Raw genomic sequence first — 26,245 nt, 5'->3', positions numbered from 1 at the left:
TAAGAGTTTTAAAGAGAACAACTGCATTCACTGACAAATAGAGTTAACAGACACAGATTGTGTCAAAGTGCCATAAACTGAGAGAGTTTTTATAAATTAACATTTTTAACTGGAGATATAACCTCTCACTTGTTCCAAAATGTGCAAATGTAGAACATATGGAGGCACGACGAAAACGGTGAGAAAACAAAGTGAAATAACAAATACAACTGTTACATTTTGCAATCAGCATCTTAGCTGTCAAACACAGCATTGCTCCTCACATCACTCCTCATTTAAATTCACCAGCTTGGTTGTGACATAGTAACATAGGGAAGTGTTGAATATGAATATTGTAACGTAAAGGAATAAAACCCAAAGTTTAAAACTAACCAAATAAATAAACTTTGTTTAATATTTAATGTGAACACATCATAATGAGAAGAGGCACCAAGATTTACAAGCCAAAATCATCTTTCTGGGGACAATTACTAAGTAATAGACAGAAGTTTTAACAAAAAGTTTCTAGCTCCAGAGGGATCAGCGTAAAATCGGATGAATCACTGTGATTGTGTTAATTGTTGAGTTAAGAAAGTGCTTTCAAAGTGCTTTGTATCCTATTCCTTATCATAACTATTAATTACTAACTTGTACACCACACAGTAAGACAGGCGGAAACAAACAAACATGATATCTTTGGTTCATTTTTGACAGATAAAAAATGGATATGCCTATTAAGTCAAACAAGGAAGGGGGAGGGGCAAAATTAGTAGTAGTAGTATAAAAGCACAGAATCTGAAATCTGCATTGTACTGTTTCGTTGTGAGCAAAATGTTGAGGAAACAGTATCTCATGTTCCTTCTAGTATTATGGTCTATGATGAAATATGGATATGTACTTCTATGGCAGTTTGAAAAAAGCAAATAAGGTGAGGAGGAGATGGAAAAAACAAATGATAACATTAGCATAACAAAAGGTACTGCTTCATAACCTAAAGTAACTGAAAGTTGACTAACTTATATAAGAGAATATAGCTAGAAAGCAGACCAAGTGAGACCTATTTGGGGGTAATTTTTCATCTTCAGTTACACAAATACTGGGATTTTCCATAGATGATCATTCTGGAACATATTGTGTGTATAACGGATCACATCCCAAGAGTATTGTATCATGAGTATGATGAAAGGAAAAATATTTCTTGGTTTTCATAGCAAGTGACCCCGAAAAACTACAGTCAAATGCAGGAAAGCAAAAAACACTAATAAGAGATACAGCAAGAGACAACATCCCTGTCGATCCCCACCACTTAACCTAACAAGCTCATTGGGGCAACAAATCACCTTATGTCCCTGGTCATTAGATAATTAGGAGAATCTCATTGGCTAGATCGCCCTGTCATTTGTTATCTGCTGCCGATGCCAAATGCTGGATTCATCTGACAGACTGACTATGAGGAGCATCTTCAATAGAGATTAGTAGGGAGACCATTTGAACAAGATGATACTTTTAAGGAGGATTAGGAGCACCTCACTCTATGTTAAGTGTAATAAAAGTAAACATAAAGTACCCATTTACTTAAATGTTGGCTGATGTTATGCTGTCGAATCCTTGCAGGCATCTTTGAAGTAAACTATATTGCTGGTGAGAGCAATTTGTATTTTAAGGATGTAAAAAACCCAAAACATCAGCAGTAATAACATGTGCAGCAGGTTTGTAGTTCTCCGAGTAGCTGCAGCACCTCTGTTGCGATTGTAGCTGCAGTGTATCAATGCAAAGTGCACTGCAGTAATAACTTTAGCGGTGTACATGTGAGATCAGCTGTAGTACATACAGCTGGCAGGCCAAAAGAAAACAGTGGCTCAGGTTTCCAGAGTGACTGAGGTGTGGTTTATTTGCACAGACAAATCACAAAACCAACCTGAAAGAGGGAGGGAAAATACAAACTGTGAGTAAGAGGTAAAAAGAAAAGCGCTTTAGAAAAACATTACAAGCCAAAAGCAACAAAACAGCCTGAATCTGAACAATGTTTATAAAACTGCCGCTGCTTGGTTACAAATAAAGGATGTCATAGGTGATAAGCTTCAGTGTAGCATTGCTGTCCCGAGGCCACAGCACCTTTAGATGCACTTTTGAGTGGCCACACTGAACATGAAGCACATGGTCATTGATTTTTTTTGCCCCCCCTCTGACACTTAATCTAACCCACAATGATCTACGACCTTATTTTCACACTAATTTCTTCTTGATCAGAGGTGATAAATATCACATTGACATAACCAACTCTTTGTGCATTGCATCAATGCACTGTTTTGTTTAACATGACACTGCCTGGAGCGCTCCAACTCCGAATGGCAGTTTGAGAAATGACCCATGGTGCATCTTCTTGCCTTCAGAGATGTAGCAAGCAGCTTGAAAAATGTATTCTGCTGCACTGCAATGGATTCAAGGGTGTGTGTTTTTTTCTTAACAAAAAACTAGTGATAAAACTGATATATGAAATCTTGAATTGCTGTAAGTGAAATGATGAGCCAGACATCCTAAATCTCTTTGGTTAACACAGAAACTAGTTACGCAAGCCGAGCTGTACGCTTCACCATTTCAGTGGCCAAGTGAATATGAAACAATAAAGTATGTTGTTTCAGCTGTACACATGATGTGGTTCTGTTCCTGTACTTAACTTTACAATTGTCAGCATTCATTGGTAACCGACATAAACTTATTTTAAATTAAATTATTGACTACACTTGAAGCAGAAGTCTATGTAGATATAGAAATATGGATATTATATATATCTATATATGCATATATATATATATATATATATATATATATGTATATATACACATATATGTATGTTACATAGATGTAAATAATTACTGGGTATCCAAAAAAAAAAACAAGTAAATAAACAAAAGCAAACAAATTAATTGTGTGCCAAAGTAAGGCCTCGCTAAGACCATGTCTTTGAAATTCACATAATTAAATTAAGCTCATGTGCACACACAGGAAGTGATTTGCTCGTCGTGTATCACCTTGTCACTAAAGGCTGCTGAAGTGGACTTTCCAAGCACTGGTTGCCTAGGTAACCCTCAAACATATACTATATAGCCAAAGTATTTGGCCACCTATACATTACACATACAGGAGCTGTTGGGCCATGGAAACCAAAGCCATAAAGCTGCTGGGTGTACAGCTGTGCTGATTGTAAAGCCAGCAGAGTCAGCAGAGCGTTCAAGTTCTGTAAGCCATGGTGGTTTCAAATACTTCCACTTACAGTTGATTGAAGAATATCAAGAAGAAATTTGTCAAATTTGGTTCATGCAATAATATAACACACTCAACTTCAGTGAACTCTTTAGAATGGCCCATTCTTTCACAAATGTTTGTATAGGCAGCCTGCATGGCTAGGTCATGCTATACACCTGAGCTAACTGTACTAAAAACACCTGAATTCAAAGATTCAGAGGCGTGGCCCAATATTTTTGTCCACAGGTGTTTGTGGTTATTCAGTCACTTGCTTCAACATTGAGAAAACTTGGGACCTGCCCATTTTGCACTACTACCCATTTCAGTCCCTCGTTTATCGCGGGAGTTATGTTCTAAAAATAACCCGCGATATATTAAATCTGCGAAGTAGCCAGCTTTATTTTTTATAATTATTATAGATGTTTTAAGGCTGTAAAACCCCTCACTACACACTTTATACACTTTTCTCAGACAGGCATGAACATTTTCTCACTTTTCTCTCTTGTTTAAACACTCAAAGTTCAAACCTTCGTAGAAAAATAAGTCCAGTATTGTAGAATGGAAACAAAGATCAAACCCTGTTTTCAGGTCCAGATCATGGGAATAGAGCAGGTGCCAGGGAATTCAACATTAATGAATCAATAATAGTAATAATAATAATAATACGGCAGCACGGTGGTTAGCACTGTTGCCGCACAGCAAGAAGATCCTGAGTTCAATTCCACCATCAGGCCGGGGTCTTTCTGTGTGGAGTTTGCATGTTCTCCCCGTGTTTGCGTGGGTTCCCTCCGGGTACTCCGGCTTCCTCCCACCGTCCAAAGACATGCAGCTTGTGGGGATAGGATAATTCAAATTGCCACTAGGTGTGAATGTGAGTGCGAATGGTTGTCTGTCCCTGTGTGTTGGCCCTGCGACAGACTGGCGACCTGTCCAGGGTGTATCCCGCCTCTTGCCCTATGACAGCTGGGATAGGCTAGGCTCCAGCGCCCCCTGCGACCCTGAAAAGGATACGCGGAAGCGAATGGATGGATGGATGGATGAAGTTTCGTCGGCATTGTTGTGTTTGTTGGGGAGAAAACTTACAAATATAGAGCACGTCAGAGTCACACTGCTAGCGATCAAAGATTTATGTAAATTTGACAAGTTGAACGCATTCTGTACTGCGCGAAACAGCGAGGCCGCGAAAGGTGAACCGCGTTATAGTGAGGGACCACTGTACTACTACTTTCCCGCCAGTTCAAGACGCTGAATCTCTGCTATACTGTACTCACTGTGACTCACTTCCTTAAAATGTCTATCCACACATCTACATGCTCTAAACCCTAATTAAATTAACGTTACTTAGATGAACAAAGTTAACAGTGGTAGTGCTTTGGGTTATGTTTTGTTCATAGGTTGAGTTAAATATTTTATTTTGTAAATAAAAGTCAGTCTTTAACAGCTGAAATAAAAGACATTCTAGGGTTTTTACACACCTTAAATAAACTCAGCGCAATAATGCTGTTAATTAATGGTTTCATATTATTTACATGGCTTCAGGCACTTTAGTAACACATTTCTCTACGGTTTACACATCAGCAACACATCAGCAGGGAGCTGTCAGTTTCAGTTTGTTTGGTGGCCGTGTGATTTAGTTTAATGTATAAGTATCAATGTGAACGGGTTAAAATTTCATCACTTAATTGTTTATTTATCTTTTTACGTTCCTAAAGCTTGCCACCTATGTGCACATTTCTGCCTGCACGTTTACTTCAGTTTATACCTTTTTTGTTGCGTATGTGTCTGTGTGTGCTCCCACTGAGCTGAGGACAGGGCCACAGGTGAGATCCCTCTAAATTACACACAAATGGTCATTAATTATAGATGACACTTTGGTCGCAGAAATGATTTCATCCTCAAATGAGGGCAGCCTCCACTGAGGTCCACCATGCTTGTGTGTGTGTGTAATTGAGTGTGTGTAATAGTGCCATCACCTGTGGCACTGCTTCCAGCTCAGCAGGAAATGCATACACACCTACATGCATACACACACATTAACATGGGCTGTCTGGTGTGTGTGCGTTGGTGAATCCAGCAGCCCCATCCAGCACAACGAAGTGCTTTGATGAACATACTCATTATGCTAAAGAGTGCTTCATGCCTGGGCTTCCCTGTGCCTTCAGGAAAGGTTAACTCAGGATGGTTACACAGCACAGCAAGAACCTGTGGGCACACAGGGGCAGAGAGGCTCTGGAGGAGTGTGCTGACGGTGTTAGATGTCTCAGGACCAAAAATAGATCCGGGTAAGCAGAGCAAATATCAGCGGAACATCAAGGTGCCATGACGGATGCCACAGAACAAACAAACATTGCAGGTGAGGCCACAGCAGTTTTCACGCTGCAGCTGAAAGGTCCCAAATCAGATGTTTTCCCTCACAGATCTAAAATCATCTGATTAACGTGGAAAATGCTGCCCAGAGACGTCATTGTTTTTATCATGTTATCATTGTTTTAGTAAAAAGTGATGCCAATTGGAAAAACCTGAATGTAAATCATATTTAACATACAGTTATATGAATAAGAAAGTTTTCACAGGACTCTATGCAATCTTGGTTTCAACCCATGATTCAGCAACGTGAAGAACTACCTTTAGCAGCAACATAATGAAGTAATTGCTTTCTGTATGACTTTATCAGTCTCAGACATTTTTCCCCATTCTTCTTTACAACATTACTTCAGTTCATCAAGGTTTGCAGCATTTATTTATTTCCAGCTCCCTTAACGTCCCTTCACAGCATTTCAATTGCATTGATATCTGGACTTGACTGGACTATTGCAACATTTTCAGCCACTCTGTTACAGATTTGCTGACCCAATTTCAGTCAGGCTTTAGCTTTAAGGACAGATGATCTCAAAATTTGACTCTAGGATACTTCAGTATATTAAAGAGTTCATGCTCAGTGACTGCCAAATGCACAGGTTCTGTGGTTGCAAAAGAAACCCAAATCATTGACAATGAGCATGAAGTGTTTGTGCCGATATGCTGTGATTAATTTTCTCCAAACGTGGGACTGTGCATGATGACCAGGCATCTCCACTTTGGTCTCATTTGTCACAGAAATTTTTTTGTTAGTTGTTAATTTTTTGTTAGTTTTATTTAGAGAGAAGAGGCTTTCTCCCTAGCCATATTAGCCTTTCTCTAATAGTACTGCCATGAACCTTAACATTTAACATGCTGCCTGAGGGCTGTAGATGTAGCAGTCTTTTTTTCAGCATTACATGGTCTAACCCTGGGCTGAATTTTGATGAAATACCCACTCCTGGGAAGACTGTGGTATTGAGTTAACACACACCTGAAAGCTAGAGAACAACAAACTGCCATTTATCCATCCAACCATTCTCTTTTTATCCAATTCTGGGTCGCAGGGGGCTGGAGCCTATCCCAGCTGCCATAGAGAAAGAGGCAGGGTACACCCTGGACAGGTCCCCAGCCTGTGGCAGGACTTACACAGAGACACAGACAACTATTCATACTCACATTCACACGTACAGCCAATTTAGAATCACCAGTAACTGCAAGACTTTGGACTGTGGGAGGAAACTGGAGTACAGAGAGAATACCTACACAGACGTGAGGGGCAAACTCCACACAGAAGGGCCCCGGCCAGATGGTAAAAAAGAAAGAGCTTTTCAATCTATAACAAGTGTTTCATTCATTTTCTTGATTACCAGGTTAACAAATCTTATCCCAACTAAGCTCAATGATAGCTACAGCCACAATGGACATTTTAAATGCAGTTATTTAGACAAGTACAAATGGTGGCCTATATATAAAGTCTTCATTTTAACACTCTTAAACAATTCTGGTTAGGTGAGGTTAGGGTTAATGGACTGGTATTTTCACAGTGTTCTTCTACGGTTACACTTCTATTTGACAAGCCTCATCCAAACATCCACATGCACATTAATATAGCAGATTATTTGATAACTGACATTCTGATTCCCGTTTAGTATCTTATCCAGGGACACTTTAACATGCCCATTGTTTATATACAGTCTACATGGCCTTCTTTTCCTAGATTTAACCATGCTATAGCCACAATGTGTGGATACTATATAAAATGAGGCTTGAAACAAGACTATAATAAATGCATTGTTCTGTTTAGTACTGTTATTCTTATTGTGCATGTTGAATTCTTCATATCGTTGTGGTGGAACAATGGTTCAAGACTATCACACCGCATGTGATTACACTGGGTTCTATTGTGCACTGTTTTTTCTGGTGTTACACATTGCAATTAAGTCTTAGAGCAGCTTATATCAATTAGGGTAGGTAATTTCAACAAGGATTTGTAAGCTGTAGGGAAATTCAAACAAGTATTGTTTAAGTAAAATGTGCTAAACACTGGAAAAATAATTACAAACTGATAACAAAGAAAACAAAAAGGCTGAGCTGATTGTTTAGGAAATGTACAACTATCAAGCCAGAACATTTTTACCAATCATTCTTAAGGGAAGACAGAAAAACTATCTTTCTTGTGGCTGTTATTTTGCTTCAATTTGCTGTCACTTTATTTCATATGAGTTACATTGTTTAAAAAAATGATAGAAGTGTAAACTGTACCAGGGTTGTGCCAAATCTGAGCACTGGTTAGAACACGAAAAAAGTTAAGAGTATAAAAGAATGAAACTGTACACAAAAAACAAAGTTATTAATTTCTCAACTCTCTGCTTCTCTGCCTCTCTTTCCTTGTTTCTCTCATCATCCATCTCTCCCCTCAGAGTTAGAGATTAGTGTGTAATTACATGGGAGATCAGCAAAAAATGGGGGGGAAAGGGACCAGTATATTTTAACAAGGCGGTCGAGGAGGAGTGGCATGAGGGGGAGGAGGTGGCGCGGCCCTCGTCACGGGCCGACTGATTGTCTGCTTTTAATCCTCGACCTCATTATCACCTCCAGGTCCGGCAGTGGCAGTAAATGAATCTATCTGCCGAGTGTCAAATCTTCACACCTTCACCCTGGTAATCACCCCAAGGTGCAAATACAAGAGATAGAAAGAAGGAGAAAATGGAAGGAGAGAGAGAATATGACCCCAGCATTTCATCAACAAAATCCCCTCATTTCATAATTAGTGCTGTTCATTAATTATGTTATTTCTCTGGCAATAAAGCTGGTTAAACATGTAGTTTCTTTAAGGTCACAGCAGTGACATAAGTATATAGATCTTTGTTCATAAAACACCTATTACTGCTGTTATATAAAAACAGTCACGCTTTGACATTTCTCTCTTCACACATTGTACTGATGTCTCATATGTTACTTTTTATTATATATTGTGACCTTGAAACTAAATCTGGAGCAAAGGCAAAGCATCAAAAAGGATGATAGATAAACAATGGGTACATTTTAAATATCAGTATTAAGATGGCATTCTTAGCTTTGCACTGAAGTTTATTAACTGGAGATTTATAAAACTGCAGACTTTGCTTGTATTCTTAAAGTGATATCAAAAGAGAAGTACATTCATCTGTTTATTAACACAAGTATCTAATTAACCAATAGCATGGTATAATTTCAGAGGATTTAGGCAAGTAGACATGGTCAAAACAACCTCCTGAAGCTTAAACAAAGCATTAGAACGGCGAAGAAAAAGGATTCAAATGTCAATGTCAGATGGGCTAGTCTGACTATATGAGGAACTGCTGATCAACTGGGAATTTCCCACACAACCATCTTTGGGGTTTACAGAGAATGGTCCAGAAAGAAGAAACTATGAAGTCAGCGACAGTTCTCTGGGTGAAAATACCACTTTTTGATATCAGAGGTCAGAGCAAAGCTCAAATAATTTTAAACTGGTTTCTTGAACACAACAACTGACTTGCTCAAATGCCCTCTACAGTCACCAGATATTAGTCCAATAGAAGACCTTTATAATGTGATGGAATGGGAGATTCCCATCACAGGGTGTGTAGCTGACAAATTTACAGCTTCTGTGTGATACTATCATGTCAATATGGACCCAAATCTCTAAGAAGGTTTCTAGCACCTTGTCGAATCTTTGCTGTGAAGAATTAAAGCAAAAACTGGGGTCAAACCGAAATGAGTAGAAAGGACAATAAATCAAGAAAATCAAGAAATCCTTTAATTTAAGATTCATAAAGAATATAATTTACCATATATTTTTCCTAGGTAAATTCCCTGCAACACAAATAGTATGCATATTAAACACAGAAAAAGGAAAATTTCAATTTTAATTTATACATCATCCGATAAGAATTAATCAGTTATAATACGAATGGAAACCGTATGTTGCATTGTCTCAGCTCTAAAGACCGTGTGCACGTTCTTTACCCTAACGCAACATTTGATTCTTTATAATAAAACTACAAAAAGAAAAATGGATCTTTCTAAACGTATTTTGTAGTAACAATGTTTCCATTTCTTCTTATTGAAATGCTGCTTAAACTTAAAAGGAATATTCCCTTTACTTTTTTTTATTTTATAGAAAACTGTAAGTATCATTAAATATCTCTGTATAGTGACAATTTTTTTAAGTGAAACCTTAAAGTGAATTAATATATTAAATCAGTTTCATGATTTTTGAATACTGTTAAAAACATTGTACTTGCTCAGTCTTCTTTAATTCGCTTTGCACCAACGCCTACTTAATAACAGTGGAATGAAATCTTCCCCTCAAGACATGCAACCCTTTGCTTCAGTTGTCATAGAAGTTCCTGAAAAAGAGCTTCCAGCTGCAGGAAAATGACTCAGTGATAAGTTGCAATATACTTCCAATGGACATAAGCCCTTTGGACAAATCTAACAAAATCTATGCTACCTTGAAAAACTATAATCATGCATTATTGAATTGGCAAGGATAGTGTGTAATAGAGAGATCCTAAACTCATTCCCCTGTGTGAATTATTAATTGAATTCAAATAACAGACAGAATAATTTTCTTAAAATATCTCAATCATTTTTCACTAGGGCTTAAGATGGGGTAAAACAACAGAGATGCAGTCTGTATGTCTAAAATGTAGACGCACAATGTGATGGAGTGCGATAAACAGGAAAATAATTTACCAGCATCTGCAAAGGATGTGGCACCATGTTGGAGTGGATGATGACCACATAACACCCTCTTTGTTTAATGAGGAAATTCAGAGTTGATATAGTCCTTTCTTGCTTGCTGGCTCTTTTCCAACATGTTGCCACATCTGTTGTAATCATTGTCAGCGTTGACTAACAGGCCCGTGTTTATTTGAAACCCCCTTCACTGCCGCTTGGACCATTTCACTGGCTTATCTGCATGTTCGTGCAGCAGAAGGATAGCTGGCTAAATGTTGTACTAAGGCCAGAGTAAAATATGATAATGAGTACAAATGGGATTATTAGGAGGCTGTGTGTCATCAGTCTGACTGATCCATGATGTCAAACTAGCCAAGCAAATTCAATTAGGCCTGCAATTACTCCCTGGCGCTAGTGGAGATGTATTGGAGATGTTAAATATTGATGGAAACATAGATGCCACATTTTTTCATCTCCAAAGGTGAACGCATCTCCTCAAGGTAATCACAAATGCTAAACATGTAGCCTGTCCATTCATCCTGCTGAGAAGAAACATGTTGTGCTGTCATAAAAAGGGTCAAACAGAGGTTGTGCAAATGCACTGCACGTTTATTTAGACTGTGAAAAATGCGTGATTTGATTTCTCAGATATTTTCTTTTTATGTTTTATGAACTAAAGATTTATTTATGTTGAGCTTGTTGGTAGAAATGACCTATCATAATGTCCTTCCTTTTTTGTACCGACATATATAAGAATAAAGGTGGAGGAGTTTGTTGTTAGACAAGGGTGGTAGATGAACAAATTTGAACCTTGCAATGTCACATAATAGTTTTTATTCCAAGAAAGAAAGAAACAAGAGACTAGATAATCACAAACTCTGTACTTTTGCAATCACTGCCACACTCATTAAATGATGGTGTACCATCCAAAAATAGGCAGGGGGTCCAATACAACTTATAAGTGAGACAGATTTTTTCCCCTGATTCCCTTCACTAGCAAATTACAATGCTACAGATCAACAATACTGTGCAAAAGTCTAAAGTCACCTTTCCTTTCTTGATATTTAAAAGGAAAATGTGAAATGGGTGTAGCAATTTGGTATGAAAACCTTGATTGAACTGAACTCTCTTACACAAACTTTCTTGTAATTTCTTTAAGCAGCCTTCAGGAACAATTCTCCAGGCTTCTTGAATGACATTCAGATGTCTTCTTTGGATGTCAGCTGCTTTTTATTCCATTTTGTCAAGATGACCCCACATGGTGTGCGCTCTGGGGAGGCCAGTCCATGACTGATGATGCTTTTTTGTGTGTTTTAGGGATTATTGTCATGCAACAGTAGATGGATCAATTGAAAGGACAGATGTATATCTCAGGTCCTGTGTCAGGTCTTTGCTGGGTATTTGCTTATATGACTTTCAGATACTGTTCCTCTACTGTAGATAGTTTTTACCTTTGGATTTGCCATTTCCATTTCCTTCTAGTTGAGGACACTACTGGGGGACACCACATGCCAAGATATATATCTCAGCATGTCCATGATTTAGTTTTCAGGTAGTAACTCTCTTGGAATCACCCCATTGGTGCAATAATTATTATATTACTAATTACTAATATTATGTCAAACTGTTTTATCTTAGATATAGAAATGGGAACAAGGACTGCAAAGTGTGTAAAGATACAATTTTAAAAATTGCTTCTTTGTTAAGCTGTCTTTCAGAGGACACTAGTTTTCATTTGGCAGAAAAAAGGTGTCAGACACAATCAGCCAGTGTCCAAAAAACAAACAAAAAAATAACAAAACAAATTAACAAAAAAACCCTCTCCTAAAAACAAAAAAACTAAAACCTTTTAAAGGCCTTTAGAAAGACTAGAGAACTATTGCTCTTTAATAAATTACCAGAAAATCTAGCACATAGTGAAACAGGAGGAGCACAGTGAGGCCATGAAACTTCCATAGTGCTAGGATTGTATGGACAAGTTAGTGAAGAGAGTGCTAGGTAAACCCAAACCAGACAGTAGATCTATATGTATTAACTGCAGTCAATATTTTCAAAAAAACAATGCAACAAAAGGATGTTTCAAACAATGCCTGTTTGGGTACATCTACAAAATAGTGGTCCAGCTAAAAAACTGGGGAGTCTGTAATCAGGCTTCAGCTGTGTCTAGGCCACAGACACAAGGAGCGCTGAGGATAAGGTAACTATAAAAATGTTGCTGTTTCTGTTAAGAACACTTTAGTCCTAATGATCTATAAGTGTCCAGAAGCTATCGCAGGTAAGCTCATATGGAAAAAAGGGAAAAAATCAGCATAAAAATCAATAAAAATCAATAAAAGAAGCAAAGCATTTAAAGAGCAAAGAGAGGAAGCGTCCACACTCACAAAAGGGGGAGGAGAACAAAACAGAAACATACCTGCTGTTAAACTTCTCGGGGTGTTTCTCTCTCATAACATGGAAACGATGTGCGATTGAGGCATCCTGAAAGAGACAATAAAATCGTATGTTTTATTTAAGCAAGTTAGTGTAATAGTTTAACAACAGATCATAAGTGAATTACATTCTTGCAACCTCTAGTTTTGGACACTTCAGTGTATGGAACTCTAGGGAAAAAAATAAATTAATAAATAAATAAGCTCTTCTCTATGACAGAGTATTAGGACCTCATTAAGAAAAAAATGTATTTATCATTTTGAGGTTAAAGTCAAAATTCCGAGAATAAAATCAAAAATCTATTTTGAGAAAAAAGTCGAAAGGTGGAGATTACAGTTATTCTTTCAAGACAAGCCAGTTTTAGTAACAAGGAAGGCAATGATTTCCCTTTTAGCACATAAACACAGTGCGGTGATAACGTGTAAGGACGTTGAAAAGATGGTGCAGAAAGCTGCAAATGGTCAGATGGAAAAAACCACACAAAGTTGGTAGAGTGGATTTGTACGAAATGAAATGACTGGTAATGGACAGATGCAAGGTTATAGATGGTTACACCCTCGTGCAATAAAGAGGATGTATGTTGTATCACAAGACAGCAGATCAATTTGTTTCACTAAATCATCCACACGAGGCATTTTGTAGAGGGTACAGTCTTGAAAAAACAACTGTAATCAGCACATTTTAAGTTTTTTCTCGAAATTTCGACTTTATTCTCAAAATGATCTTTGATATATTTTTTTAATGTGGCCCTGATAATCCTCTGTACTTCTGTCATTACAACAATTAACATGCAAAATTTTAATACATTAAAGTTTAAATTTATGTCAGCTGATATTTGGAGATGGTAGTTTAATCCACACTTCTCAAACATTGTGGGCACATCTTGGATGTCCATGGTGTTTATCTCTAAAAGATTATAGAAGCTGTAGTACGCAGAAGGTTGCTAAGCTTTGGATGAAGTTGACAGAGACCCTGATGAAAGCATGCTGCTTCCATACTGGCTAATTAATTAAACACATACTGCTCCTAACCATCCTACAGGATGCTCCTGAAACCTCAGCAACCAAGTTGTTTTCTCTCTGCCTTTCTCTATATGTCACTCACGACTCTTCTCTCTGCAGTTCAGATTTTCTCTAGTCTACTTCTAAACCTAAATACCTATAATCACTCCTCATTCTCTCACATGACAAAGGTTTTTGTTGATTAATAACAATAACATTTTGAATATTGCACAGTTTTGCATAAAATCACAATGCAGTCAAAGGTATTTTTAAATAAACGATTTAAATGTGTATGAAGTCATTTTAGTTTACCTGTAATCTCATTTTTGAAATGAAAAAATGACGACTGCCTACTAATAAATTTCCTTTCACAGTGGTATATTTTCTTTGTGTTAACCTGGGCATTAACTGTTTAAATGTACTGGAGCACAGCACCGCAGTTTGAGTTGAAATATACTGGATATTTTAATATCAAAGAGCATTTGTGCAAAAATGCTAAACAGGGACACCAGTAAGCAGGTGAACAAAACCTATGAACTCAAATATGCCGTAAAGTATGCACAAAACCTCTCAGGGCGTGAGGCCTGACTCTAATGAAGGAGAAATAACAGTAAAATTTCCTTTAATTTACACTTCCAAGTCCGTGTCAGCAGAAAAACGTGTGCTGGCCTTTGTGAAAAACTCTGATGAAAACTTATCTTGCTCTGAAGACATCTCAAGAAAGAGTGGGGGAAAAGTTGCTGTAAACTTTCTGGGCTTGTTCCTCGCCCCCCCTCCGCTGAAGCAATCTGTTTTGACCCACTCCATTTTGAGTGGCACTATTGAAACAGCACCTACAGGGAGGACCCCCTGCTAGCTCTCTGTACAGAAATTTAGAAGAAGCCAAAAGAGAAAAATCAATGGAGTTTCTCTTGATGTCTCTTCAAGACGCTGTAAGCAGAAGACCAAAAGATTTCTTCAAGATCCCCGCAGACTCGCCTCACGCTTCCATCGTGAGCAAGAAAGGTGAGGTGATGGATATATCTGAGAGATTGTAACTTGATTTTCTTACAAACAGGACAATAGCTGCAAACAAGAGAGCAAAAGCCAGGAGAGGTTGTCTCCCCTTTGGTTTGGGGTCTATTATCTGAGATCTGTACAAGTGGAGCTGTGGCTTTGCAACAGTAAACAGCGATTTCAAGCAACCCAGAGTGGATAAAGCACTTTGTCGTTCTACAGTTTGTTTGCTTTAAATTGTAAAACTTAAATAAGAAACACTCTAATGCTCCTATAACCTATAACAAAATACAGAACATTTACAGTATTCACATATAGTATATATAACAAAATATAATTCTATCTGTACAAATGTTTGATAAAAACATGAAAAATAGTCAAATGGTTAAAGTCATATACAAATTTACAAAGATAAGAAAAACCTCTATCCAAAACAAAAACAAAAATATTATTATATTAGCTTTGATTTACAGTTAGGCAATAATTTGGGCTAAAATGAAATAGTTATCACCATCATGTTGCTTGGTTGGTTCCAAATCTCATAATGTTCATTCTTTTCATTTTTGATTCAGAAACACAAACAAAAACAGAAAACTGATAGAAACAACCCCACCTGGAAAGCTTCTGAAACAAAATCACTTTGTGCTTTTGATGTTTTGTTTTACCTCCTAAATTATTTTATGAAAATCAATTTTGACCAATATAAAATCTAAAATTGAAATTTGTGAATTACAATACTGTAATATTCTGAATATAAAATTATTTTCTTTCCATTCTTGTAATAAATTACAAGAGAACAGCAGGTGAATAGCTATTTTTTTCTTCTTTGCCCATTGTTTTCTTTCAAGGGTATAAAATGACAATGTTTCAGGTTTTCTTTGTGCCAAACATGACTTATCAAAAAATATCTTTTAGTTTCAAATGTTTAATTAATATATATTTATGTTTATCTTACACATTAGTTTGCAGAATTTGATAAATAACTTTTAAAAATTGTTATAAGTTACAAAGAGCTTTCTTGGTTCAGTGTAATTTTAGCTGTTCTGTAAAATTGAGTTAAAAACATCAACTAGATGATGTGAAATTTGATTTTTTCATCTACTCCCTCAGAGTTCAAACGTGAGCTTGGAATCACAGTTATTAAGAAGTGTCCTTAAAGAGCTCAGAAAACGGGGTAAACTGGGTCAACTGTATTACGTAGGTTACTGTGTTTGTCTAACCGTATACATTTTACCAGTTTTCTGACTGTATTTGCAAAAACAACACAATAAAACACGAATATGACAGGAGTAGTGGGCCAAAGCTTGAACACATGTATGACACATTCTTATGCACTGACCCCCTCACAGGTCTGATGTGCCGTCAGCTCACTCACTCTCTCTTTCTCCCCCCCAGCTGCCCTCAAATAATTACCAATGTAAAAATCTGGCACCCAAATTAATACAGGACATGTGTAATGTCCTCTCATAGCTCAAAGTTTAGTCCAATTATGAGTGGGCTTCAGCGGTTTGATGTGCCTTTCACTACAGTGGAGAGTAATGGCTTTGACAGGAGTGCCAGGGTCATTAGGGCGACTGACTGCATTATGGTAGCGGAGTGCGCTCAGTGATTAGTTCTGTCTCTCACCCCTGGCCCTGATTGAGATCATTACACTTCACGTCACTTCCACATCCTCCCAAAGGGATGGCGTCATTAATTCTCAATCCAACTGGGCCATGGCAGAAGGTTAGGCTGGAAGAATTCAAGAAAAGGCGAAAAAGATGGGCCCTCTTTTTTTTTTAGAAGAACTACCTGTGCTGTGGGACAAGAATGATATCAGATAAAGTATTGTTCTTTTGTTCTTCAGTTACTATAATTCACTTTTGGTGACTGACCAGTATCAGAGCAATCAGACAAGTTTAAACACCTCTGGCCTTTATTACAGAGAGACATAAGGAAGAGAGACAGAAAATACTAGAAGAGATGATGGCCAAAATCTGTCTGGTATGTGCCATAACCACTCTGCTTTTAGGATCCTCCAAATGAATACAAATTTAAAAGGACTCATGGAAATGACTTTCAAGCATATGTTGGCAGTGACAGTCATCGTCCGAGTTGGCTGCTATTGCTGATCTTTTGATTTCAACAGTGTCATTACAGAAACAATCTACTCTTCATCTGCATAATCTCTGAAGTAATTATTAGCTTGACTTGTCGCATAATCTTTAATGTAATTCTCTCATTCAACGGAAAGCAAAAAATTTGATGCAAACAAAATATTGTATCACACTCAAATCCATAGAGAGCTCAAAGTCTTCTTAATCCCCCACAAACAACTTCATTTGTCATCATCGTGCCCACTGTATACTAATCCCACCAACAGAGCAAAGACAATAGGGGTTATAATGAGTTTATGAACCAAAGATGTCAGGCCAAAGACGTTTTCTCTTAATGTTTGCTTCAACAAGAAGGAATGATTAAAGCATTAAAACTTCACGTTTTTTTTAGAGTACTGAACGTTTGGTTGACTGCACATACTAACATTAAAATCCACCACATTTGGAGCAAAATTATGCATCTTTATGTTTCAGTCACACAAGTGTAAAAAACAGGATGGCAGCCTCCTTGCAACTAGGTAAAATCAGTGGTCACCTGGTGACTACGCTGAAGATTTTCACATTTGGCAATCAATTGCGAGTAATTGCTGCAACCAACTCGTCACCTACAGGTTGAGTGTGATACCCTACTTTGGGTCGAAGGAGTTTGCAAAGAACTTTGGATTGCACAAGTCACAATTATTAGGAAGGGAACCTGAGTCCCCGTAACTGGTGAGTCAAAACGACTTGAGTCAACTAGTTATCAAATGGTTTATTCTAGTTATAGTTCTATATAATAGCAAGGTTGCAGAGCACCACAGTGCGGAGTTAAATTGCCAACCTGCACCTAGTCTGTCATTGTCTGCAATACATTTGTTATTTTTGCCAATTTATTACTGTTAATCACCAGATTATAGAAACACATTCAATGAATTGCCAACTTGCCCTCATTCAGTGTCAAACCGATAGTAGACTGACTCTGTTTTACTGGTTTGACACAACAAAGCCGCTTTGAAGATGACAACTGGCTGTGAGTGGTCACAGACCTGGTCCTTGCCTTCAAAGCAACCATTTCAAAGGCAACAAGATCACAAGTTTATTGCACACAATTGCAATTATTTTGGTTGAGTTGCAGTCTCCAACCATTGTTTTCTCTATCACTTAAGTTAAATGTTCAGTGAAAAAGAATGAAACCCAACTCTACGACTGCTCAAAGCTACATGTTGTACCTTTAAAACAATCGCAGTCTTGCCAAAGCAGAAGTACAAAAAATTTCTCGAATGACCACTTTTAGGCACCAAAAAGAGTGTTAACACCAGTTTCAAAGTTCGAAGCAAGAAATAAACATGTCTCTCTGGCAGTTTGGGAAAAAAGAAGAAAAAACTGTTTTATCTTAACTCTTTGGGGGTGAATTTTTGTGCAGTATAACTCACTTTTTAAAATGCATTAAGGGTTAATGTTATACATTGTTAGGTAACAGGTCAGTGTTGACACAGCTGGCTACATGACTTGTGCTACTAAACTGTGTTATTGATACATTATGTCTGCATGATACATGCATATCTATGCATGCCTATCGATACACTTTGCTAACAAAGATAGCAAGTGTTAACTTTAGTTGACTTAGTACTCTACCCTGCATTCAAACATAGTCACTTCTGACTTCGAAGAAAAAAGATCATGGTGCACAGTTGCAGCTATTATGAGAGCACACAAAACAAAAGATGCCTTCATTTGCATTTGGCTGAATGTTGTTTTTGCCATCAACAATCTCTATTACAAATCAAGTAGGCTAAAATGTACCATTTTACCATAATGATGACAAATGCTAATATATAAATGATATTATATAATTTGATAGCAATATATTTTTTTTCTTGTTTTGTGATCACCTTTTTCAGAAGTCGATCTTTGAATGTTCACTTATTTGTTGTTTCTGAAAATGTTACACAAATAAATCTGACTTGAAAGTTCCCCAAATGAAGCAGCAGATGAAGTAACTTGTATGTCTGACATTTATGCTAGGCTATTAATGCATTTGAACATTTGGATGAATGCTCTGGGATGTATTTCAAACTGTTACCACTTCCCCCTGAACACATCACCATATGTTCATCACTGTAGACAGATTACAGCTATTGTTCTCCTTTATCACAATGTTAACAAGACCCGTCCTCTAATATCCTCAAACATCGTCATTAAGAGCCCAGGCTGGAGGTGTTATTCAACTAACATTTCTAGGGCCATGCATCACTTATGTCCCTGCCATGGTCTCTACAAATCTGACAAACCCGAGCGACTCCCTCCTCTACCACCTGTAAATGTCAATTACCATATTTCCCCCTGACATTTATCAGTAATGGCTAACATGAGCTACGTGAAATCAGTGTCATTATGGTGCTGATGGACAGGGGAGGTGCTAATGGATGCGTAACTTCATGCAAATACACAACAGGCCCTGTTTATCGATCAGAGACGGTAGAGGTTTGAGCACATCTCAATAAAGGCCTAACCACAATGTGATCACAACAAATAAATTGACTGATTAGGCTGTTACTGCATGTACTCCACTCGCTGTTCCACTTTCTGTATTCAACCTTCCATAACAGTCAGAAACAAGAATTATTATACCTTTTTTTGTTTTTTCTAGGTTAAACTGTCTACTGGTATCATTCTTTGTCTGAGGCTCTTTCTGAACCTTCCTTTGGTGTGTAAGGTGTAGAGAGGTGCCATATTCACGTTCTCTCAGCAGTGCACAAATGATAAATTGTCTCCACTTATAGAGAGCCTTTACAGTATTTCAGCACAACACTTTCAATGCTTCCCATTCACCTGTTTACACATGCTCACACACCAATGGCCCTGGCCTCCCAGCAGAAACAGCGTGAGGTTCAGTATCTCGCTAAAGGTGAGGATCAAACTATCAACCCAGTGATTAGTGGACAGCACATTCTATTACCCATGTGACCCGCACAAGGAAATTTATATTGTAACTGGTTCATCGTTGAGAGTCTTTATTGTGGTAGTTTTTATTGTTTATTATTATGTCTTGCATTGTGATATAAGCTTGTTAAAGCCTTTACACCCAACCTGGGAATGCAGCATCTATATAAGTTTAAATTGTAATCTTATTATTAGTTGTATTTATAGCAAGAATGTTTCAACACATCCCTTTACACATTGAGCATAAGGTTGCATTTTCGGTTTTCATTGTATTTTTTTTCTAACTAAAGCTAAAGTACTTTTTAAACCCATAAAATCTTTAATGTTATCTTACTTTGCACATTGGCTTTTTTTTACACATTGTTCTTTGTTTTTATAGTCTTAGCAAGTTTACTTATTCATAGATTTTTTTTAGTTTCAATCAAAAACAGTCAAAATATTTACGTTGCTGATTTTGATTATTAAAAACGTGTGAAGAAATAACACCAAAATCCCTGAGAATATGCAGATGCTAAACAGTTTACTGCTTTTTCTTTTGTTTATTTCAACACAAGAGTCACATCTGACACCTAAAACGTGAGACTTACCCCGATCCCCTTCACAAGCAGGTGTTTTTGTAGTGAGAGGCATCATGCAATTGCTAAGCAACATGCAATTAGCTGCCATTTGTGTCTGTGCATAAACAATTATGCATAAAATCAAATACAAAGACTATTTACATTAAAATGTATTTAATGTGGACGTCATGAATGTTTTTTTTCTTCAGCACTAAACACTATTAAATACTGTTCAAAGTGAGAAGATCTGACAAAGGGTATTATATCAAAATCATATAACATAAAATACCAAGTTAAAAACAAAAGGTATCTGTGCACCTTATTGTCTCAGTCTTCAACTCACCACTCCGATGGAAAAGTAGTTGTTTATAATGCTGTAAGGCACTGGGTCCCCTCGCTCTTCCTTGTCTGTGGGTGTGACATCAATCTTCCAGCGATCCAGCATCACCTCTGTACTGTTCTCAATGTCCCTCAGGATCTTAAGGAGGCTTTCGCCCTCATAGCCTCACGAAGAATAAGATGAGACAAGTGAGATGTTAAAATGGGTCTAGAATATCTCGTGCAACATGACTGACACTTTGTGAACACAGTGGGCAAAGACAAGAAAATACAAGTGAGTTTCCGTAATAATTTTCGTTATACATGCATATGGACCAATTACTTCCGGTATTACTCAATTTTGTTACTTATAATTAGTGATTTTGTTATTATAAAGTCCTTAGGTTATAATGTGTTGGACCTTTTTGTTTGTTCTTTATTTGGTATTTCGACCTATTTTGAAAAAATTAAGTGAGTGCCAAAAACTGCATTTCTTTTTGAGGCTGGATCCAAAGTGAGTTAGTCTCTTAAGGAAAAATTAAATCGCTTACAGCAGAAAAAAAGAATTGTCTATAGCCTGGTTGGGAAAAAAACAAACAGTTTTAGTCTCAAAGTTTAATTTCTCTTGTCATTTCAAATGTGAATTCCCCATATCAAACAAAGTTAAATGCCAAAACAGCATTTTTTTAATGCTTGTGAAATTTTCCAATACAAATATAAAACTTCCTAAACAGTTAAACAGACTAACACACTGCGCAAAAAGTTTTGGCTAAGGTTATTTATTTATTGTTAAATGTGCTTTATTTAGGTTTTATCAGTCTCTGTACACTTCACCAATACATAAACTCAAACATGACAGATGGCTGAGCCTGGTTCTGCTTGAGGTTTCTTCCTGTTAAAAGGGAGTTTTTCCTTCCCCATGGCTCCAAGTGCTTGCCCATAATGGGTTGTCTGATTGTTTGGGGTTTTTTTGCTCTATTATCGTAAGGTCTTTAACTTAAAGTATAACAAGTACGGGGCAGGGATAGCTCAGTAGGTAGAGTGGTGGCCCCATAATTGGAAGGGTGGGGGTTCGAATCCAGTGAACGGCTACCCTGAGGTACCCCTGAGCAAGGTATCACCCCTACACACTGCCCCCCGGGCGCCCAATGGCTGCCCATTGCTTCACAGATTGAATGGGTTAAATGCTGAGAGGAATTTTCCCATGGGGATCAATAAAGTAGCATATTCTGTTACTTTGTTGATAATAGAGGAACCTGAAGTGTTGTTGTGATTTGGCATTATAAAATAAAATTGAAGTGAACTGAATTTAAAATTCAATAGATTACTGTATTCCCACATGCATAAACCTTGCAACATAGGCTTGTTAGATTTGATAGCTTTGCTCCTCTGATAGCAACCAAGATGGTGGTGGCTAAATGCCAAATTCAAAGCTACTTCCTTCTTTGCTGTACAGTCTATGGTTTTCAGATATTTTTTTGCACATTGTCATCTACATGCTGTTTTCCAGGAGATCAGAAAGAGATGATAAAAGTGATTAAAAATGTGATAACAGCCAATAAAAGCAAATATCAAAAGTCCACCTATATATGTTATGGCGCCACACTACTTACACTCTGTGTAAGTAGATTGTCCTCTAATAATCAATTTTACTTTAATGCTCTGCCTGCCTAAAAAACAAAACAAAACATACAATATCTCGATAATCCATTAATTGCTTAACCATGAACTCAAAGCAGTCTATTAAAATAAATGAATAAATAAATAACATTTTTTAAAAAGCAGCTTTTCTTTGTTTTATATAATTGAATATTTATGTATTTGCCTGGAAAATACAAAACATGTAGACATCACTCTGGGCATTCCACTGTTTTGATTTCTGTGCTCTGTTTAATCAATTAATTTGCATATTATTTTTAGAGCACTGACTGAAGTAATTATTAGTTTTAGCCACATTGATGTTCCAGAATAATTGCAGCGTTACAAACAATATTAACACTGGATTTCTAATATGGGACATTTATACCTCTACCTTTAACTACAGCAAAGGGATGTGAGGCCATGTTGTTGACTGTTATGTATCTGTTTTCTGTCAGTACCTCCTCCCCATCGCAGACATCTTGCCAGGTCGTTGCCCGTGCCAAGAGGAAGTATACACACAGGAGGGTTCTTGTCCAGGTTGGCCTTATCTGGAGCAGCAGGACAAATATCACAACAAGATGCGAAACAAGGCCAAACCAAGAAAACAAACTCACTGCAAGAACTTGCAAAGAAACCATCAAATCCCTTTTTCAGCCCAACTAGTAATACTAGAAGTCAACATGAATGTCCAGTTGTACAGTCTATTTCAAGAGGCACATTTTGCCTGACAGTTATTACCTCTCTTTGTTTTGATTGATAAAAAATTGAGGCAATTTTTGAGAGCCCAAACAAGTGACACATCTTCAAGACCAAACGGAGAAGGCCGGGTGATTTTTTTTCCTTCAAATGATGACTAATATGTTGTTTTCCAACTCACGTAATCATCCCATTTTACCACCTCTGAATACGCAGGCTTGGATGTAATGAAAGTGTTCATATACAACCCATTTATTACGCTTTACCATTTCAGGCTGGACAACAAGAGTGCTGCAGCCTTTGAAAAATAATAAAAACAAAGGCAATTTTGCCAAAAAAGGAAATGGGGTGTTTAAGTGCTACAGTACTATGTTCATTACTTTACAGGTAACTGAATGCAGTATGTGCACATGTACTGTAGCACCTCAGAAGGCTTGCAGGTTTTTTGGAATGAAGACGAGGACCAAATTCTTGGCAAAGTTGAGACAAAATAAAAAAAAATTATGTTTGAAAAGTAGCATATTCTGTACCAATGAAGTCCAGGATCCAGCCCACAGTGCCATCACCTCCACAGGCCAACACTCTGAAATCAGGAACATCTCTGAAGAAATTCAACCTGTAACAGACATCTCACTTTTAAATGTCTTGCACTGGTTACAGAAGATATCTTTTATCTTCAGTTTTCCCTGAAAATAATTGAAAATGATTTTAAAAATTAAGGTGCATTAAAACGTCTCTTTTTTCAGTTTTTCTTGCGTTTAAAATTCACATGACACAGACATGGTGTGCATATTATGAGCATATTTTTGAGCCTACTGCCACAGCACACTGCTTCACTGCAAACCCCCATCTAATCCCACAAAATAACACATGTCGCATTGATAATTATTCATTCAGTGAGCTAGCCTGCCTGTTCGAGGCCTAATTGGATCATGACAGGCAGTGTTCAGTCCAACTTCTTCCGTTCCTTCACAATAACAAAGCCCTAACTGAATGAGCCAGCCTCCGAGCCTCGTATGGCGGGTAAATGATTCGCTCAATTACTCTCCAACTGGGACCACAAACCATATTAGACGCAAAACAGACGGCCGCAAACATGAAAGGCAACTTTGGGGATATTTAAATACCAAGAAACAAACACTTAATTTGCTGTAATTGCATTAGTGAGGCAGCTAATTGACAGCAGTGCGTGCGGCTGCCTCGGCCTGCAGTGTCCGAGGGTGACCGTTCACCCTGCTAATGTGTGCTGCAGTGAGTACACTTGACAAAATATTAACAAGGTTAGAGTAGGAGAAGGTCATCTGGAATGTTCTCAACTCTAGGAAGAAGCCCCGGATTCGGCCCCAGACTGCCGAGGAGAGGCAGGTGATGTTTCAGGCACATCAACAGAGAAACAAACAGTGGCTACAAGGTCAGTCCCTAAAACTTGGGAGTTGCGTTGGCGCAGTGAGAGCTGTGCCAGTCTCAACCTCGTGGAGGGTTTCTTTGTACCCTGTGAGTGCTGCTGTGTATTTATTTTTTATAAGACACAAAGATTCTGTTTTCACATCTAATCAAAGCCAAACAACGTGGCAGCACGACGCCGAGGCATTCCTGTGTGTTTAAACGCTGCTGGACGCAAACAGCAAAGTGGAGGAGCGTTGTGCATGTAAATCATCCATTCATTTTCTTAATCACAAATGTGAACCATAGGAAACCTGGAGCTGCCCACACCACCAGCCTGCAGTGAGCTGCTTGTCTGTATGCGCGATCACATGTGGTATGGCGAGCGTTTCACCTCTCTCTATCCGTCAGTCACTTGTGTCACCAGCTCTGCGTTCAGCCTTATGCATATGGAGTCGCTGCTCGTCAGCATGATGCTATCGTCTCCAGGATTTGTTATGTGTGAACTCACCTCATTTGTGTCTGTTCTGTATGAGGGAACCGAGTGAGAGGTTTAATATTACAGGCCTCTCTTGCATGTGATGGTGGTTATTATATGTGGGCAACAACCGAAAACACTACTGGGTGTGTAAACAGAAGGTCATTAGCTGATCTGATTAGTGAAGTAACAAACAAAGGGATGCTTTTAGATTTTGTGTTTTTCCTGTCTTTGCTTCTCCTTTTATAAACAGTTCTTTCATTTTTTCCACAATAATTTATATAAAAAGAAAAATTCTTAATGCAAGGGAACTTACTACAGATACTGCAGCCAGTTATAAAAGCTAATAAATGAAAATTAAAACATAAAACAAAATATATAAAAGTAATGTTGAGCATAGTGTATCAGTAAAGAAGTTGTGAATCTTTATTTTTCCTTTTTTTTGCTTTCTCTATACTATAGTCGTTATTATTACTATTTATTATTTTTTCAGTTCTTTAGATACATCATGGCAGTTGTTTTGGGATTTAATAATCTAAGAGCAGTCATGTTCACTTTTTTATTTACATTAGAAAACAATACTCTGATTTTCATGAGTACACTGAAACAGCCTTTTCATTCCTGTTAAGACTGCTAACAGGCTATCAGTGTTTGTCTGTGGTTAATACTAATAATAATACTAAGTTATAAGCTACAGTGTTTTTAAATATAATCTTTTTTTACCATTTGAAATACAAATCATTTTGGAAAATATCTACGTGCTTTGTCTCATATCCTCTCAGAGGATTTTAGGGTTTAGATCTTAGATTAATAAAGGGGCTGCAGATTTTCCCTCTCTGCCATATTTATGTGTCTGAAACATTTCTTAGGGGCCACTTTGAAAAAGCAAACCTCAATCGCGATATGATTGTGAAATTTGGATGCTTTAAACATAAAAAAGTAACCTGTGAAAAAATATATTATATTGACATTTAGCTTCTTTCATGGAAATAATAAATTTTAAAAACGATATCTCACTCTACAGACGTGTGAGATATCACTAAAGATGATCTGGTCAACAACGTACCCCGGCATGGGTCCGTTTTTAGCCAGGTTGTAGACTTGTCTTGGGTTCAGAAGATACTGGAACTTTCTGTAAATCCTACAGAAGAAATAAATAAAAAAATAACATCAGAAGAAACTAAGAAGCAACGCAAATGTCGCTCTCAAATATCACACATTCGTTTCCACTCCAGGGAATTTAGCCTGTTAAGTGCAAATGCAGTCCAGGGTCCAATCACAATGTAACGAGGCAGTGGACTGGGCAGTGGGGTGGGACATACCCAAAGTCCCCTTGAGGAGAAACCATTAGAAAGACTAATTCATTTTAATTTCAATTTCATTATATCAACTGGCTGAAGTCATATTTTGATCTCATAATTTAAACAAATGAGGGCCGGAGTAATAAGGAGTGAA

General features: G+C 37.5%; 1 protein-coding gene across 3 annotated transcripts in view; it reads right to left on the bottom strand.

Annotated features, from left to right (window-relative positions):
• Positions 1 to 26,245, bottom strand: part of dgkb (diacylglycerol kinase, beta) — a 77,869-nt gene that overhangs the window by 18,965 nt on the left and 32,659 nt on the right. For all 3 annotated transcript variants that reach the window (XM_013274446.3, XM_025911708.1, XM_013274445.3), the window contains 5 exons: positions 25,857 to 25,931; positions 23,460 to 23,545; positions 22,692 to 22,781; positions 20,618 to 20,778; positions 12,686 to 12,750 (listed from right to left, as the gene is read on the bottom strand). In XM_013274446.3, the coding sequence (XP_013129900.1) occupies positions 12,686 to 12,750; positions 20,618 to 20,778; positions 22,692 to 22,781; positions 23,460 to 23,545; positions 25,857 to 25,931 (477 nt within the window). The remainder of the gene's footprint in view (positions 1 to 12,685; positions 12,751 to 20,617; positions 20,779 to 22,691; positions 22,782 to 23,459; positions 23,546 to 25,856; positions 25,932 to 26,245) is intronic.

This window comes from Oreochromis niloticus, linkage group LG11, assembly GCF_001858045.2.
Source record: "Oreochromis niloticus isolate F11D_XX linkage group LG11, O_niloticus_UMD_NMBU, whole genome shotgun sequence".
In the NCBI taxonomy this organism is placed as follows: Eukaryota; Metazoa; Chordata; class Actinopteri; order Cichliformes; family Cichlidae; genus Oreochromis; species Oreochromis niloticus.
Note: the sequence above shows the minus strand (reverse complement) of the source record. Positions and strands in the feature narration are given on the sequence as shown.